At 36.4% G+C, this 19653-nt stretch overlaps 1 protein-coding gene across 1 annotated transcript in view; it reads left to right on the forward strand.

Annotated features, from left to right (window-relative positions):
• LOC148938419 (glutaryl-CoA dehydrogenase, mitochondrial-like) overlaps positions 1 to 18644 on the forward strand; it is a 63912-nt gene extending 45268 nt beyond the window's left edge. Inside the window, exon 9 of the mRNA XM_089107807.1 lies at positions 18500 to 18644. Coding sequence (XP_088963933.1) covers positions 18500 to 18567 — 68 coding nt within the window. The 3' untranslated portion in view covers positions 18568 to 18644. The remainder of the gene's footprint in view (positions 1 to 18499) is intronic.
• Positions 18645 to 19653: the final 1009 nt, after the last annotated feature.

Here is a 19653-nt window from a genome sequence, read left to right on the forward strand (position 1 = left end):
TGCAGCATTTTGATCGACTAAACCAATACAGTAACTGGCTTATTATTACCCCGTCGTGTGTTGAATCTTTTGTTCGTCGTCTTTCTCTAGGTAAATCCCCTGGGACAGATGGTATTCAGCCGGAACATTTGAGGTAAGGTACCCCTAGACTGTTTTGTCACATAGCTTTATTGTCCAAGCAATAGTATCACAACAGTCTGTCCTACAAGGTTTGTGTCAGGAGCTCGTTACATTTATACATAAGAAGGGGAAAGACCCTAAAGATTGTTCTTCGTATAGGCCAATCACTATATGTTCAGTTCTAGCAAAGTTACTGCAGAAGATACTGTGGCCTATAGTGATAGTGCGAGCGGATGTGGGTGACAATCAGTTCGGTTTCCGGTCCGGTCTCGCTGTTCAGAATGTACATGTTTTTTTTATCTCAATTGTTGAAAAGTTTTTAGAAACGAGAAACTCCGTTATTTGTCTGCGCAATAGACATATCTAAGGCGTTTGAATCTGTCCACAATTCGCAAGCAGTCCTGTCACTACTAAGGGCAGGAGTTGGTCCCTTTGTCTGTAAATGTCTGTGTTAATTGTATCGAAAATCTCAAGTAAGAATTCGGTCTGCAGGTCAGCTTTTTGGACCTATAGACATACTTAGAGGTGTTAAACAAGGCTCAGTAATCAGCCCTGTGATATTTAACAATGCATTACGGTGTGCGACAAAATCGATAGAAGAATTTTTGATAGAAGATGAAATTGATGCTAGTCATCTATCTTGCGCAGATGATCTACTTTTGATAACTGTGATAATTTAGAATCTCTACAGAAAGCTATTAATGCCATGTCGTCTGCACGGAGATATTGGGCTAACAATAGAGCCGTCTAAGACTGAATTCGTCGTTTTGAACGACGAAACACTACCAAATCGTGTTGTTGATGTTTGCGGGAAGACAGTTGTCCAAAAGGATACGTTTGACTATCTCGGACTCCGATATGGGAATTCTATCGAATCTACTAAAAATCTAGTTATTGTGGCCACAAGAAAAACTGCGGAAAACTTACGGTATGTTAGCACGAACTGAAGGTCAATTTGACAAAATTACGCTCGGTCGTCTCTGTAATGCCATGTTTGCGCCACATGTCTTTTTTTATACCCCTTTATGGAATTGCTTTAGTAAAACCGAACGTAACCAAATTCGTTTAAATTTTTTTCATTATTGCAAATATTTATTGGGGTTCCCATATGGTTCAGAAACTCTTATGTCTCGCAGAGGTACCATATTTTTGAGATAAGTAAGAAAATGGATGAGTTGTCAGCCCGTTTCAAAAGTCGAAACAGAACAGTCCACGACTTTCCATTGGCTAGTCTTGTGCAGTAAAATCGTGATTTTGATTTCGTTTGTTTTTCACTCTTCCATAGTTATCGCAGTTTAATTTTGTTTTGATGTGTGATTTTTCGTTGTTTTTCTTTCGTTTTTATAACTCCTTCGATCATTTACATTGTATTTGTATGAAGGGTTGAAATTAAATTATTATTATTATTATTATATTCCGAACAACTCATTAATATATTTGGATACATATATATATATATATATATATATATATATATATATATATATATATATATATATATATATATATATATATATGTGTGTGTGTATACAAATATATTAATGAGTTGTTCGGAATTAGTACTTCCAATAAATGCTTGAAATTTAAACGCATGGATGTTTAGTACAATATATTAGCTAATATTATATTTTAAGCAAAGGGAGATTTATTCAATGCTTGGTTAACTGAAAGTAAGAGCCATGGTGCGTAACCGTTACGGTCCGTGCTTGAACGTGACGGGGAATTTGGATAGATCAATAACCAAACAAGAGAATTCCATCTCAGTTGATCTATATCTCTCTCATTTGTCCCAATGATGCCTATTTCCTCAGAGTTCTTGACATAGATTATGCTTTTTTACTGCTATTCTGATTGTACTTGTACTAACTGCCATACCTGTGAGGTGGGGCAGATTAGCAATGGTTTGATATTAAATTTGGCGCATTTCATATTGAGTTTTGAGCCAAATATCTCATGCAAAGATCCAATATTGTTAAATAATCAAAGCAGGGTAGGTGGGTAAAAACGGAAGTGAAAGAAACGCTAGGTATTTCCTTTTCGTTTTTTTATTTTGCTGTTATGGCAAGTAAGGATGGATCGGAATACTCGCTGAAATTTATGCCATTTCTTTCACTTTTGTTTTATTAGGCTTAAACATTCGTGTGAACGTTGCAGGATTTTTTTGACCGTTGTAACATGATAGAAATGTTTTAAAATTACTGTGCAGATATAAAATTTAATTTCATCTGCTAGATTCGTTTTACTAAAATCTACTTTTTCTTCTGAAATCTGTTTTATTTAACAACTTTTAGCTAATAGCATGGTTGCAGCAATAGCTGCTACCTAGTAAAGAGCGAACAACCCACAGTAGTTTCAGTTCTAAAAATATTACTTTTCATTCAAATTCAACTGAAATATATTTTGAAAATACAAGACGAAATTTTTGAGAATTTCAAAAAGAGCCAAAGTAAAAGTACAATATTAATTACACTGTGACATACCCCGAATTGAGGCTTACAGTCCCCTACCTTGGACAGCAATGAAAATTCTATTTATCAATGGGATAACACTGATGTATCTCTTTTATTCCTATTTTTTTCCCAAGGGTTTATCGTTTTGAACCAGTGGTTATCGTTTTGAAGGGATTATCTTTTTGAGTTAAAAAAAAAACACAAAAAAAAACAAACAAATAAAAGTTTCAAATTTGGAAAGTCTTATTTTCCACGGGGGTATTTTCCGCGGGAGGTATTTTCCGCGGGGGTATTTTCCGGGGGGGGGGGGTTAAACTTCGGCCACCGAACCAGACATCGTAGATAAAATCAAGAAGAGGAGACGAAGAAGAGGAGGAATGTTTTAGTGCCTTTTTTAATTGACTAAAATGAATGTTTTTTTGATGAAATTAAAGAGCGAAAATGAGACTTAAAACGAAAACAAATTGCTGCTTCGCAGTTTATGCAACATGTTTCATGAAAAAGATATTTCAAATAAACTTGTCTGTGATATTTCCCTATATTTGTGGAATTCTAAAAAGCTAGAGCTTCACTAAAACACAAAACGGACGCAACAGAACAGGGTTAGAAGCAGAAAATTCTTATGTGACCTGCTGAAAATAAAAGACTAATTTACAAAGCTATCAGTAGGCTTTTACCGGCCATGAGAGCAACAAATTTTACTATACAATATTGATTTTCGAGAAAAATCAAACAAGCTTAGTTTTCAGTAAAGTGCTAGTGTTTCGGAATTCTACAAAATGCAGGGACATATTGCGAGCCAATTTATTTGAAAGAGTTTTTCAAAAACATCCTGTATAAACTGCGAAGCAGTAATTTTTGTTCGTTTTGTGTTTCAACTTAGTTCTTTACTTTCACTAGAAATTTATTTTTTTAAATTAACTTGGTTGCATGTTTTATTTTTCTTTGTATTTTTTAGTTTTTAAAATTCTAGACAAAAAAAATTATAAAATATAATTTTCTAACCTAGGCATAGAAACTTTTTTTTGTTCGTTTTGAGTTTCTACTTAGTTCTCTACTTTCACTAGAAAAAACTTCTTTTTTAAATTAACTTGGTTGTGTTTTTTAGTTTTTTTGTGTTTTTTAGTTTTTAAAAATTTAGACAATAAGAATTTATAAAAAGATTTCCAATATTTGTCACATAAAATCTCCATGGAGTATATTATCCTTGGCATCTTTGAGGTTCTTATAAACAAAATTGTTTATTATTTATGAAAGATAATTTGATAAATATTATTCTATATAATATTATACATCGATTTTACAAACCTGAGATGTTGAAAGGGCGCCGTCGTAAATGGCACCTTTTTCATTTTCATCCGGCACCATTTTTGAGGGGTTTCCTCCTCTCTTTCGAAACCCCTATAAATTTTTTTTCTCAATAACATACTACTATCAAGATTATTCAAAATAATGGTTACCATTCGTGGTACGCTCTTTACTAGGTCTTCACTACCATAACAACCATGATTCAAAGAAGAGATCGCGCCATAACAAAGTGTTATTTTCTGTCACGAAACAACAATTTTTGCTAAATAAGACTAGAATGCCATTGAGTGAAACTCTGAAATAGCCAATGTGTGGAGAATTATTGAAAAGGCACGCACAAACACTGTGCGTATCAGAACTGAAAAATATCTTTTTTCTTACTTGTTCTTATAAACTACGCCCGTTTTTTGCATATTTGACAAGTTTGTCCACCCCCCCCCCCTCTCATGTGTATGTAAATGACTTTCTCAATTGCCCTAAAGAAAAACAAGAGATAGTTTTATTGGAATGACTAAGAACTAAACTTTTCGACTAAGTGATTCTAATGAAAGTTACCTGATAAATGTAATTTCATAGCTGGAGGAAGACTCTTTACAATCGGTTAAATTTTCTACCTGTGCCAGAAATTTTCCATCTAGCGATAGTATTCTCTCGGGATTCTTATGTATTGATTAGATGACACATGTTTGTGGGGAGGTTGGACCGACATAGGAAGTCAAACTTATATTACCCTGTTTTAGTAATTACTATATCGTTCACCTGTTTTGAATATTCGCCTAAGTTCCACAAAAGATCTTTTGTCACATTCGTTGTGTATTTATTTTTCTGAATTAAAAATTAGAAAAACTAATTTAAAGGCAAACAGAGTTTTTCTGATGGAAATAAAGAGTTAAGTTGAAGCTTAAAAAGAACAAAAATTAATGCTTTGAGGTCTATTCAGCATATCTATAAAAATAGTGTAAATAAATTGACTGATGATAATTCATTTTCTTTTTCCTATCATGCAAAGCCAGTGCTTTAATGAAAACACAAAACCCAAGCATAGAAAATTAATATTCTTTAGGAGCCAAAAAGTCATTAATGAATCTGCAGAAAATAATAAACGAATATTGAAGTCCCTCTATGTTTTTAAGCAGCCATATTTTTAGAAACTGAAAAGTTTATACAAAAGCTTTAGTTCTACTCAAAACAAAGAACTAAACCATAATATAAGCTTCATATATCTATTTATTTCTGTCTTTAGAACGTAGAATTTTAAATTTTAATGTGAATTCTGAAGTTATTTTTTAAGGCCTAAAAGTACCAAACCGGCTTCATTTCGGACTTGTCTAAAAAATAGCAGCTAAATATTCATTTTTCTAGCGGAAAAAGGTTTGGCTAAGTCTGCAGAAGTCGTATCAAATTACGCCAATTCAAACCATATATAGAAACTCAATTTTTTTATTATTATTATATTGTAAAAAATCCTAGAGCGGTTTATGTTTGCTTATGCTGCATTGGCTGCGGAGCAATAATTTTTGCTCGTTTTAAATTTCAACTTTGATCTTTAATTCCGCCTGAAAACTTTTTTTTCATTTAAAAATCAGATAAGTTTAAGAATAGAATTTTTCACAATAAGGAAAATATAATTGACATATTTTCAAAAGAAGCTCACATTTATTTGAAAGATATATTCGTTACCTTAACCTTAGAATTTTTTCGCTTCTCAAAAGTTATGTTATTGCCATATGTACTTGAGGGATATCAGAAAATGTCTCTACGGAGCATCTGAAAAAATTTATTTTAATACCTAAAATCTTTATTTTTTTTTCTTGGATACTATTTTAAATGCATTCCTCCACCTGTGTGCATGCAGAGCCATTTGTCTCGGCTTGTAGATTTTACGAGCTCCATTATAATACCTACAAAAGAATAAAAAAGTCCAGACATCAAACTGATGTTTGGTGTTTATGATATGGGTTGTAAATAACATATTGCTAAAACTATTTCTTGGGCCCGCAACAAACGTAAATTTTTGTGGGCGAGTTGAGTGGAGGGGTTCAGACTTGATTTTCTAAGTCTGGTGTATGTGTTCAAAATATCCTTTGGTAGTAAAATGGTCTTTTCAGTATTTCGATCCTCCTTTTGTCCGAAGAGAATTTAAATAAACCCGAAATACAATTATGGCTACGCCATTGTCAATACTTCGATATTTAGACCATTATTCACGATACAAAAGGCCTTGGCCCGCCTGCGTAGTTTTATGGATAAATAAAGCATATCTTATTTTTATGGTTTGGAATTTTCTGGCTTCTGAGTATATTCCTCTCTCTTGACATTGTTTTGGTATATTTTGATCTCAGATTTAAATATGCAAGAGAAAAGAAAAACAAGACAACACTTTGCATTATATATGTTCAACTTTTCTTTACTTATCTCATCCCTTAAAATTGAAAACGGTCTCCAGATTTGGAATTTCAAATTAAGCTAGTAAAACAGGATTCTAGAGTCTTATGAGGGAAATTTTTAATTAGCTCCCAAGAAGAGGAATCTTCTTGTTATTTGGAAGGATTCTAAACTGCTAAAGAGAAGGGAAATGAATAAGGCAAATAAAACAAGTTTGTTTGTTGAATAAATGAATGAGATCATTAATTTTTTTTTTCCTGTCTTTATCTTGTATGTGTTTAGATATTGACGAAAGAAACTCACCAATTCGTTATGTTTTTTAGACCGAACCGCTCACCCCGAATCAGAATCAAAGCTTTGCGCAATCCGAGGTTGAGGCCGTACTCCCGCCTAATGTTAAGATAAACATAAATAAAAGGGTAGATCTAGCAATGGTATGGATATTACCAATCGATAAAGCAAAAAGAATATTTGCAATGAATGCGTTTTGATTTTGGACGGTAGTTATAATAGTTGGCCAGTGTCTTTTTAAATAATATATACGATAGCGTCGAATAGATTTACTTTCTTTGCCACAATATTATAATTTTTTTATTAGAGTATGTTCAGCTCATCTTTTTAAGTCCTTGGCACGTTGAAAGTCGACGCTTCGAGCAAAATATTAGATGTCAGCAGAGTCATTTTGATGAATACGACTCTCAAAGTAGTTACTCGGAATGTATATTTGATCAACTATTTTCAGCTGTTGCTAAGTTTTACTGCCACAAATTCCACCGTTATAAGCTTGGTATTTTATGTCGGATAGAGACCATGATAAAAAAAAAAAAAAAAAAAAAAAAAAAAAAAAAAAAAAAAAACACGAAGCTATTTAATGTCCACCTGATAAAAGGCCTCAAGAGCCACGTATGTAAATCGGGCTTACAGCACTGCTATCAACGAGGTGACATGTCTTAGATTGGAGTGCCGAGATTGAATGGATCCATCTTTAATATCATGATTATCACAGCATATAAGGTATGATGTACGACTCGCCTAATACCCAGAAAGATGTGCTTTATTACCTCCTGCAGCAGACGTGGGACAAATACCTTGGGAGAAACCAGCTCATGCCTGAAAAAGACATCAGTGTAAGAATAGATCTTAAAACTAGGGGATTTAGAATAAGCTACTTTTGGCCCCTGTAGCTTGAAAGAGAGTTTCCATAACAGAACCCGGCTTCCCCGTTGTTTAATGTGGAACATTTTATCAATTTAACAACGTTTTTGAAACGCCAACTTGTTTTGAAAGGGGCACATATCTGAGACCTCCATATAGCGTACATGGCTATTTTGAAATAATAGATTGAAAGCTGTTTGAGAATTTTAGAGCAAAAGTCTTTCCCGCTCGGTACTAAAATTGAGATACCATTAACTTGATTTTTTCTTTTGATAAATATGCTAACGGAAACGGACCGTAGTGTCTGACTTGGCTTTGATGTTTTTAATAACGTAGTTCAGTCTGCCAGTCACATAAAAAATACCCTGTTTTTCCCTTATTTCTAGCTTGAAATTGATCTGCACAACTGAACAAATCCATTTCTCAAGTACTGGTTCGCTTCTTGTTTTTTCCTCGTTTTTGCATTTTTATTGCCATTTTCTCCTCTTTAATTACACTCGATGGGCCACTAATCCTGTGTTTAGTTTCTTCATAATGTTTTGAATCTTTGAATCTTTGTCTATCTCGATGAGAACCGTTTCAAATGAACGCTCTAAGTTGAGCAAAACTGCTTCTTAAGTACTTTGTCTTCTTTAATGTCTTTAAAGTTGAAATTTATGTTGCCAATTTCTTTCTTGTGAAACAGTTTCTAATCGATAAGTAGCTAAATTTCGATTTTATTTGTGTGCAAATGAAAAAGAATTCTGTATTACTGCTTCTACCCTTTCTTTGTTATTCTGGAATAAAGCGTTAATATTGATGTAATAACGAATGCATACCAACTACTCTTTCATTTTTGTTTTTATGAGCATTTTTCTTGCTAGGAATGACAATTTGTACCAAAATTATTGGTCACAATGTCTATTAAGACGATTTATTCGTACATTCGTATTTTCGGGATGAATCAAAAAAAGAACGAGCATGAGTTATTATTTGCCATATTATTGATAATATGACTAGAAAGGTTTTCGAACTTCTTCCAGCTTTTTCTTTTTTCCAAGTAGTTCAAGACGTCAATAATATAAGAGAAACAGTCAGGGCAACTGCCGTAGAAAAATAAACAGTTTTTAACTTGCAATATCTTTGATTAATATTAAGCGTAAGGTATGACTGAGCACAAATTACAATCGTTGCTTGGTATTCTATTTATCTAAATACAAATTATCTTTCGAACTAAAGATTCAAAGTGTAGTTTCCGAATTATAAATATTATTGGTGATACGATACATACCCGTGATGTAGCCTTTAATATACAGTAGGATTTTTATTATATTAGAGCGAGGAAAATATGATAATGAAGACTCGAATATACCGGAATAAGATGCAAAATACAAGGGAAACATATAAATCATAAGACGAAGAAGTTACAGAGCAAGAACTGCAAGGGCAAGAACAGAGCAAGAGATATTTAGAGGAGTCGTCTTCAAGCTTTTGCCCTGGCACTGGCATTTATTTTCGTTCTATTTATTTAGGAACACCAATGTGACTCCACTTTGTAGCTTCTTAAAGTTTTTTTTTTCTCAAAGGCATTCTTTAGTTTGAGAAGTCTCTTTCTCTGTTGAGAAAACTAACGGTGTCTGCGCCCTTCCAATTACAATTAAATCATAACAATGGACGTCATGAAAATTGAATGTGTCAAAAATGTTCTGTAAAAGGTTTGGATTATATAAAATAGGAATTCCGTATTTCAGGACATGAAATAACCATATCCCATTGAGTAGTTGTTTTTTTTTTGTGTTTTTTGTATTTCAAATTTTATTTCAGCTATCTTTCGAACACCCTGAAAACAAAAATAAACTGCTTATTTCACACGCTTACTCGGTTCCCAGAACTGCTCTCCCAGAGAGAATGAGCAAAGGCCTGGAAAAAAGGCGTTTTTTGCCTAAAATGGTCTTGGAGGCTAACTCTAACCCCTCTTAAGTGCCGCCATCGGTCATCTCTGTGTAAGCCTAAGGCCTGTCAACTTTGTGTATTGCCTTTTCACATGTGTTTGCGTCCCCACTAGCAAGACTTCGTCGTTGCTTTTTTCGGATTTGGAACTGTTGGTATTAGTATTAGATTTGCATTTATTAATATTACTAAAGAAATGTTATTAAGGTCATATTTACTACAAGGTCTCTTTTTCTTCTTTTTTGGACGAGCCCCGGCTGTTACTATTAGGAAGCAAGCCTGTCTTGTTGAACAAATTTTTCAAGCTGTTAATTGGAGGGCAACTAGCCCCCACCCCAAGTCCCTTTTTCTCCAAATGCATCCGATAAAATTTTAAGATAGCCATTTTGTTAAAAAGAGTTCAAAGGTCGAATAACAAAAACTCAGGTGTTGACACAACCTCCCAGGGCCCGGGGGCAGGCGTTGTAAGTTATGCCCTGGGGGAATATATGGTTCTTGTGAAAGGAATACTCGTATAAACTTCAGAGAGGGCTGATTTGATTGGAAATTGAAAGTTCTAGTTCACTTTTTAAGAGTCAAAAGAGACCCCGGGGTAACTATCCCCCCCCTAGCCCTTTTTTCCCCAAACCCATCTTATAAATATTTTGAGATAGACGTTTTGTTAAAAATAGTTCAAAGGTCAGATAAGAAATTCCGGTGTCGATAAAACCCCCAGGGCCCGGGGCAGGCGTTCTAAGTTGTGCCCTGGGGGCATATATTGTTTTTTAGAAGGGATGCTTGTACAAAATTCATAGAGGGCTCATTTTATTGGAAATTGAAAGTTCTAATTCACTTTTTGAGAGTCAAAAGAGATCGTAGGGCAATTAGCCCCCCCCCCACGCACTTTTTCCCAAAATTAATCCGATTCAAATTTTGAGATAGCCATTTTTTAAATAGTCAAAAATTAGATAACAAAAGCTCGGATGCCGACACAGCCCCCCAGGGCCGGGGGGGGGGGGCAGGCGTTGTAAGTTATGTCCTGGGGGCGTAGACCTGTATGGTTCTTATGATAGGGATGCTCGTAGAAACTTCAGAGAGGAGTAATTTGATTTGAAATTGAAAGTTCTAGTTCCCTTTTTAAGAATCAAAAGAGATCCGAGGGCAACTAGCCTCCCCCCACACCGTTTCCCCCCAAACCTATCCGACAAAAATTTTAAGATATCCATTTTGTTAAAAATAGTTCAAAGACTATATAACAAAAACTCCGGGGTCAACACAACCCCTCAGGGCCCAGGGGCAGGCTTTTTAAATTATGCTCTGGGGACATATATGGTTGTTATGGAAGAGATGCTCGTAGAAACTTCATAGAGGACTCATTTGATTGGAAATTGAAAGTTCGAGTTCAGATTTTAAGAGTCAAAAGAGATCGGTGGGCACCTAGCCCCCCCCCCCCCTCTTCCTATGTCCCTTTTCACCTAATTCATCCGATAAATATTTTGAGATAAGCATTATGTTAAAAATAGTCCAAAGGTCAGATAATAAAAACTGGTGTCAACACCCCCCCCAGGACACGGGGGCAGGCGTTGTAAGTTCTGCCCTCGGGTCATATATGGTTCTTATGGAAAGGATGCTAGTATAAGCTTGAGAGAGGGCTCATTTGATTGGAAATGGTAAATTGTAGTTCATTTTTTTAAGAGTCAAAAGATATCCGATCGCAACTAGCCCCTCCCCCACCTGGTCTTCCCAAACACATTCGATAAAAATTTTGAGATAGCTGTTTTGTTAAAAATAATTCATAGACTATATAACGAAAACTCTGGGGTTGACACCCCCCCCCCCCCCAGGGCCTGGGGCGTTGTAAGTTTTGTCCTGGGGGCATGTATGGGGGCATGAGGGATGCTCGCACAAACTTTAGATAGGGCTCACTTGTAAACTGAAAGTTCTTGTTCACTTTTTAAGAGTCAAAGAGATCAGAGGGCAACTAGTCTCCCCACGCCCTTTTTCCCCAAACTCATCTGATACAAATTTGAGATAGCCATTAAAAAAAAATAGTTCAAAAGTCTGGTGTCCACACAACCCCACAGGGTTTGGGGGCAGGCGTTGTAAGTTATTTCCGTGGGGCATATATGTTCTTATGAACGGGATGCTCTTATAAACTTCAGAGAGGGCTCATTTTATTGGAAATTGACAGTTCTAGTTCTATTTTTAAAGGGTCAAAAGAGACCCGATGGCAACTAGCCCGCCCCCCCCCCCCTCCTTGCTCTTTTTTCCCAAAACCCATCTGATAAAAATTTGAGATAGCAATTTTGTTAAAAATAGTTCAAAGGTCAGATACGAAGAACTCTGGTGTCGACGCAACCCCCCAGGGCCCGGGAGCAGGCGTTGTAAGTTGTTCTCTGGGGGCATACCTTGTATATGGTTCTTTCAAATTTTGAGGTAGCTATTTTTTCAGATAGTTCAAACGTGAGATAACAAAAACTTCAGGGTCGACACAATCCCCAAGAGCCCGAGGTCAAGTATTTTAAGCTTTGCTCCTGAGGCGTATAAGGTTTTTATGTAAGAGGTGGTCGTATAAACTTCGAAGGTGGTTCATTTGATTAGAAGGTGAAAGCTCTAGTTCACTTTTTAAGAGGTAAAAGAGATCCGAGCCCAACTAGCTCCCCCCCCTCCCACCTAGCCCTTTTTTTCCCAAATCCATCCGATACAGATTTTGAGGTAGCCATTTTTCAAAAATAGTTCAAACGTCAAATAACAAAAACTCTGGGGTCGAAACAGAGCCCGGGGCAAGTGTTTTAAGTTATGCCCCGGGGTCGTGTAAGGTTTTTATGTAAGGGATGGTCGTATGAACTTCAAAGATGGCCCATTTGATTGGAAATCGAAAGTTCAGAGAACGAAGGACATCTACTCCCCCCTGACACAAACACCCTCTTTTCCCTAAATGCATCAAATGAAAATTTTGAGATACCCAATTCGTTTGAAATGATCCAACGATAAGATAACAAAAATTCGTTGTCAAAATACCCCCCCCCCCCCAGAGCCAGAGGAAGAGTTTAACTTTTATGGAATAGGTGGTTTTATAAACTTTGGAGGGGACTAAAATGATTAGAAATTGAAAGTTCTAATTCACCTTTTAAGAGTCAAAAGTGATCTGATGGGGACTAGCCCCCCTCCCTCCCAGCCTTCTTTTCCCCAATCCCTTACTTCTGTTTGATTTCTGTTCTCCTAATTATTATAATAATAAAAGGTAAACTAATTTTGCAGATCTTTTTACCCACTTAAGTAAGAGAATGATAATTCTCAGTAAGAGAATTGGTTATTTAAGTAAGAGAATGATACTTCTACAGTTATGAAAACAGGCAGTAGCCATACTCTTGTTTGTAGTGAAGACACCATTTATTAGAAGTACATAACGCCTACTCCCTGAAGATGACTGCGGTCTAAAAACCAATTCTTAATCCAATTTTCACTTGTCTTTGAGTTCTGTTCTCCCAATTATTATAATAAAAAAAAGGTAAACTAATCTTGCAGAACTTTGTAGCCACTTCAGTAAGAGAATGATGATTCTAAGGAAGAGAATTGGTTATTGAAGTAAGAGAATGATACTTTTATCGTTTTTTGCGGTGAAGACACCATTCATTTGAAGTTCATAACCCCAATTCTTTTGGAAAGAAGCGGGGAAAAAATTCCGAATTTTTTTTTTAATCAATCTTTGTTCGTTTTTTTATTGCAAAAAGTTTTAAGTTTTTAAAAAACCCCTTATTTCAAAATAAGATTTTTTTTTTTTCAAAATCAAAATTTCACCAAAGTATCAAAACTAGTATCAAAGTAACAATATCAAAGCATCAAAGTAAAGAAAGGATAAAAGTTAACAAGGTATCAAAGTAAAAAAAAGTATCAAAGTAACAATAAGAAACTCGCTTAACTTACAGTCCTTGCACCATAAATTTAAGTTTTCACGTAAATTACTAAATTGAAACATCAAAATAGACAAAGTATCAGAGTAACAATAATTAAGTTCCATAACTCACAATCATTTCCGCAGGTGGCGGGGCGGCAACCCCGGAAGCATTGTTATTTGGCCTTTGAACTATTTTGAACAAAATGGCTATCTGCAAATTTTGACGACATGCCTTTTGGGAAAGCGGAACGTGGGCTAGTTGGCCATTGATCATTTTTGACTCTTAAGAAAGAGCTAGAAGTTTCAATTTACGATCGAATGGGCGGGCCCCCTCCAAAGTTGAAACGACTACCCCTTCAACAGAAACTTATATTCTTATAATGGGCAACTTACATAAGTTAAAATCCTTACCTCCAGGCTCCGGGGAATTTGTCGACCCCGGAGTTCTGTTATTTGATCTTTTAGCTGTTTGGAAGAAAATAGCTATCTAAACATTTTTATTGGATGCTTTTGTGGGAAAAGGGTCTTGGAGAGGGAGGGAGGGCTAGTTGCCCTCCGATTATTTTTGACTCTTAAAAAGGGCACTAGAAATTATGATTTAAAATCTAATAAGCCCCCTCCGAAGTGTATACAACCATCCCTTCCATAAGAACCATATATGTCCCCAAGGCACATTTTACAACAAGTTCTCGGATTCTGGGGAGGGCTGTTTTATCCCTTGAGTTTTTGTTATATTATCTTTAGTAGATTTTGAACTAAATGGCTATATAAAAAATTCGATTGGACGCATTTGGGGAAAAGAAGGTTGTGAGGGAGGGGTGCTAGTCGCCATCGGATCACTTTTGACTCTTAAAAGGTCAATTGGAACTTTCAATATCTAATCATTTTAGTCGCCTCCAAAGTTTATACTACCACCTTTTCCATAAAAACTATATCCCCGTGACATAAGTTGCAGCTTTTCCTCTGGCTCTCGGGGGGGGGGGGGCGGGTATGTTGACGATGAAGTTTTTGTTATCTTATAGTTGTAGTTTTTGTTATCTGACCTTGAACTATTTTAAAATAATGGCTGTCTCAAAATTTGTATCGGATGGGTTTGGGGAAAAAGGGCGTGGAGTGGGGCTGGTTGCCCTTCGATCTCTTTTGACTCTTAAAAATTGAACTAGAACTTTCAATTTCCATTCAATTGAGCCCTCTAAAGTTTATACGAGCATTACTTCAATAAGAACCATATATGTCCCCAGGAAATAACTTACAACGCCCCAGGCCCTGGGGGGTTGTGTCGACCCTGTAGTTTTGTTATATGATCTTTGAGCTATTTTTAATCAAATAGCTATCTGAAAATTTTTATCAGATGGGTATGGGGAAAGAAGGGCGTGGCCTCTTACAAAGTGAACTAGAAATTTCAATTTGAAATCAAATGAGCCCTCTCTGAAGTTTTTACAAGCATCCTTTCCAAAGAACCATATATGTCCCCAGGGCATAAATTACATCGTCTGTTCCCGGGCACTGGGGGGTTGTGTCGACACCGGAGTTTTTTTTTTAAACTGACCTTTGAACTATTTTTAACAAAATGGCTATCTCAAAATATTTATCGGATGCATTTGAGGAAAAGGGGCGTTGGGGCGGCTAGATGCCCTTCGATCTCTTTTGACTCTTAAAAAAGAACTAGAAGTATTATGAGCCCTCTCCAAAGTTTATACGAGCGTCCCTTCTATAAGAACCATATATGCCCCCAGAGCATAACTTATAACGCCTTTCCCCGGGCCCTGGGGGGTTGCGTCGACACAAGAGTTTTTCTTATCTGACCTTTGAACTATTTTCAACAAAATGGCTGTCTTAATACTTTAGTCGGATGGGTTTGGGGAAGAAAGCATGTTGGGGGGGGGGGGGGGGCTAGTTGCCCTCGTATCTCTTTTTACTCTTAAAAAAGGAACTAGAACTTTCAATATCCCATCAAATGAGCCCTCTTTGCAGTTTTTACGAGCATCCCTTTCATTAGAATCATGTACGCCCTCAGGACATAACTTACAAAACCTGTCCCCCGGGCCCTAGGTTTTTTTTTCGCCACCGGAGTTTTTGTTATCTAATTTTTGAACTATTATAAAAAAAAATAGCTCTCTCAAAGTTTGTATCAGATGGGTTTGGAGAAAAAAAGCGTGGGAGGGGGGGGGGGGGGCTAGTTTCCATCCTATCTATTTTGACTCTTAAAAAGTGAATTAGAATTTTCGATTTCCAATCAAATATGAGCCCTCTATGAAGGTTTTACAAGCATCCCTTCTGTATGAACCATATATGTCTCCAGAGTATAACTTAGTACGCCTGCTCCCGGGCCCTGGGGGTTGTATTGACACCAGGGTTTTTCTTATCTGACCTTTGAACTATTTTTAACAAAATATATGTCTCAAAATTCGGATGGGTTGTGGGGAAAAAGGGCTAGGGGTTCACTTTTAAAAAGTGAACTAGAACTTTCAATTTCCAATGAAAAGATCCCTTTCTGAAGTGTATACGAGTATTCCTTTCATAAGAACAATATATACCCCCAGGGCATAACTTACAACACCTGCCCCCGGGCCCTGGGGGGTTGTGTCGACACCTAAGTTTTTGTTATCTGACCTTTGAATTATTTTTAACAAAATGGCTATCTCAAAATTTTTATCGGATGCATTTGGAGGAAAGAGGGCGTGGGGAAGGTCTAGCTGCCCTCCAATTTCTTTTGACTCTCAGAAAATTAACTAGAACTTTCAATTTGCAATCAAATGAGCCCTCTCTGAAGTTAGTACAACCATCCCTTCTATTAGAACCGTATTTGCTCCCAGGGCATAACTTACAACGCCTGCCCCCGGTCTCTGGGGGGCTCTATCGACCACAGAGTTTTCATTATATGATCTTTGAACTATTTTTAAAACAGTGGCTGTCTCAAAGTTCTTGTCGGATGGGTTTGAGGAAAATAGGGCGTGGAGGGGGGGGGGGGGTAGCTGCCCTCTGATCTCTTATGACTCTTAAAAAGTGTAAAAGAACTTTCAATTTCCAATCAAATGAGCTCTCTCCGAAGTTTATACCAGCATTCCTTCCGTAAGAACCATATATGACCCCAGAGCATAACTAACAACACCTGCCCCGGGCCCGGGGGGGTTACGTCGACACAGGAGCTTTTCTTTTCTGACCTTAGAACGATTTTTAACAAAATGGCAAAAAAAATTCGGATGCGTTTGGAGGAAAAGGATGTTGGGGGGGCTAGTTGCCCTCGGGTCTCTTTTGACTTTAAAAAAAGGAATTAGAACTTTCAATTTCTAACCAAATGAGTCCTCTCGGGAGTTTATACGAGCATCCCCTTCATAAGAACCATATACGCCCCCCCCCCTCAGGACATAACTTACAACGCCTGCCCCCCGGGCCCTTTGGGTTGTGTCGACACCGGAGTTTTTGGTTATCTAATTTTGAACTATTTTTAAAAAATTGCTCTCTCAAAATTTGTATCGAATGGTCTGGGGAAAAAGTGCAGGAGGGGACTAGTTGCCCTCAGATCTCTTTTGACTTTTAAAAAGTGAACTAAAACTTTCAATTTCCAATCAAATGAGTCCTCTCTGAAGTTTATTCGAGTATTTTTTTTTTTCATAAGGACCATATATTCCCCCAGGGCATAAATTACAGTTGGCCTGCCCCCGGACCCTGGGGAGTTGTGTCGACACCTGAGTTTTTGTTATCGAACCTTTAAACTAGTTTTAACGAAATGGCTATCTCAAAACTTTTTCGGATGCATTTGTAGAAAAAGGGGCGTGGTGGGAGGGAGAGCTAATTGCCCTTTGATCTCTTTTGACTCTTAAAATGCGCCTCAGATCTAGTTGCCCTCAGATCTCTTTTGACTTTGAAAAAGTGAACTAGAACTTTCAATTTCCAATCAAATGAGCCCTCTCTGAAGTTTATACGAGCATCCCTTCAAAAAGAATCATATATGCCCCCAGAGCACTTACAACGCCTGCCCCCGGGCTCTGGGGGTTGTGTCGACAGCAGAGTTTTTGTTTTATAATCGTCGAACTATATTAAACAAAATGGTTATCTCAAAATTCTTATCGGGTGGGTTTGAGGAAAAAAGGGCGTGGAGGGGGGGGGAGTAAGTTGTCCTCTGATCTCTTTTGACTCTTAAAAAGTGAACTATAAATTTCTATTTCCAATCAAACGAGCCCTCTCTGAAGTTTATACGAGCATCCCTTCCTTAACAACCATATATGCCCCCAGGGCATAACTTACAAGGCCTGCCCCCGGACCCTGGGTGGTTGTGTCGATACCGTAGTTTTGTTATATGATCTTTGAAATATTTTCAACAAAGTGGCTATCTCAAAATTTTTATCGGATTGATTGGGAAAAAAGGGCGTGGGGAGGGGGGCTAGTGGCCCTCTGATCACTTTTGACTCTTAAAAAGGGCACTAGAACTTCCGATTTCCATTGAATGACCCCTTCCGAAGTTTATGCGTCGGATCCTTCCATGTGAAGTACCTCTGGAAAAATAAAATAAAAACATTGGAGCCGTATGGCTTTTACTATAGGCAACGCTATAGCGTTGTCTCTGATAAGACACATGTGACTGTATAGGCTTAACTTTACCAGTTTAAAGAATCAATTTGTTAGTTTTAGTGTCCTTGGTACTTTGAGAATTATCTTTTTGTAACTCTCCGTTATAATCTTTGTGAAACAAGTTTCCAACAAGATGGATTTGGGACTCAACCTTCAGATCCCTGGGATGTCTGAAATGCAAAAGGAAAAGAAAAAAATCAATGCAATAATGACAATTTGGCTACTTTGTGGAAGGACTAATAGGAATTCCATGACTACCAAAATTAATGCAAGGAATCGGTTACATCATTGCAATTTCTGTTTTGCCTGATTCTCAAAGAAAAAGAGTGTAATCTGGTGTCTGGTTGGTGAAACCGAATTTTTAATGGCGCTAAGCAAAAATCAAGAGAATTTTAGTGTTTTTTTTCTGATGCCCTTTCTGTAGCTGAAATGCTGTTAAATTTGACTTTCCCTCTATTTCTGAACGCTGTAGATACCAAATAGCAATTTTGTCTTATCTTTTAATGACAGTGGTGGTCTTAACAACAAACTAAAATCTGTCTCAAGCTCTATCTCAAATAAATACACGAAGTTGCCAACTCATCAAGCCTAATGCACAGAGTGTTAAAGATAAGTTATCTATTTTGTAACCAACATTCAGGATAAGTAAAGCAATATTAAATTGTAGTTTCTTTTTTTTAAAGCATCTGTTATTATTTTTCAGGTACACACGATATCCATGCATTGATTTTGGGACGAGCTATAACTGGAATACAAGCCTTTTCAAGTTAAACTTTTGTGTGAATTCTGTTTCTTCTAACTTGCTCTATGGTATGCAATAATATATGTCAGTAATATCTTTGAAAGAATCTCGTATCTGAAGGACTGTTCTACACATCTGTAAATCAAAATGTTTGGATTTTGTAACGTTTAAGCTATGTTATTATAGAAGTATTGTCTTCATAGAGTAATTGATCTTCCTTAACCTGGTTCCTGCCTTGTTGTATAGGTATAAACCTTTAAAGGGCAGTTTCTTGGATTATTGTAAGTAGCCGTCTAAAATCATAGAAGATGTGTGCTATCCTGAGTTTTTTTCAAACTGATTTTTTTAACTAGACGACTGATTTATTACAATTATGCACAGATTATAATATCACTCAAGTTTCAACCTTGACGACGTCCTCAAGCTGGGTCCTTCATCCTTGAAAAAATGTCAATGATCTGACAGATTTTAGACTATCTTCGAAATTGAATCTCAAATATTGTTCGTTTTGCCACTAGTTGTTTTTCCTCTGTTCGTATTAGCTCCACTTTTTAAAAGAATTAATTAAAAAAAACGGTCCGAAAAAGAAGTTTTTCAAAAAAAGTCTAAGAGCCATATTAAACTTGAGACCAGCAGAAATAAATTCCTATAACAATTCAAACTCAAAACGAATAGAAATTACTATTTAAGAAGAAATGATATCCAAAACGAACAGAAATTAAACGAACAATCAGAGCAAACATACAGAAAACAGGTACTAACACAAATAAATAAATAAATCTTAAAACAAGTAAAACTTCTTGAAACAGGTAAAAACAAGTATTCAAGTCAAACTTCAAACTAACAAAAATCACTACAAACAGGAGTTTGGCTACTGCCCCCTTCCCGCTCGCCTTACCATAAAAATAAAGCATATTGTATCATTTGCGTTTTATTGAAAACTATATGAGTCTTGAACATTCCTTGGAAAGAGCTAATAAAAATAAACTGAATATTTGAAATAGAACATTAATTGATGAAAGCTCAGCAATTCAAGATTTTATTTCACTGTAGTTTCATTTTTATTTTTTAATGTCGTAAAAGACAATATTTGTAATATAGTTCGTTTTCAGTAA

Source organism: Artemia sp. Qi Xiang Cuo, unplaced genomic scaffold, assembly GCF_049724085.1.
Source record: "Artemia sp. Qi Xiang Cuo unplaced genomic scaffold, ASM4972408v1 HiC_scaffold_3318, whole genome shotgun sequence".
Lineage (NCBI taxonomy): Eukaryota > Metazoa > Arthropoda > Branchiopoda > Anostraca > Artemiidae > Artemia > Artemia sp. Qi Xiang Cuo.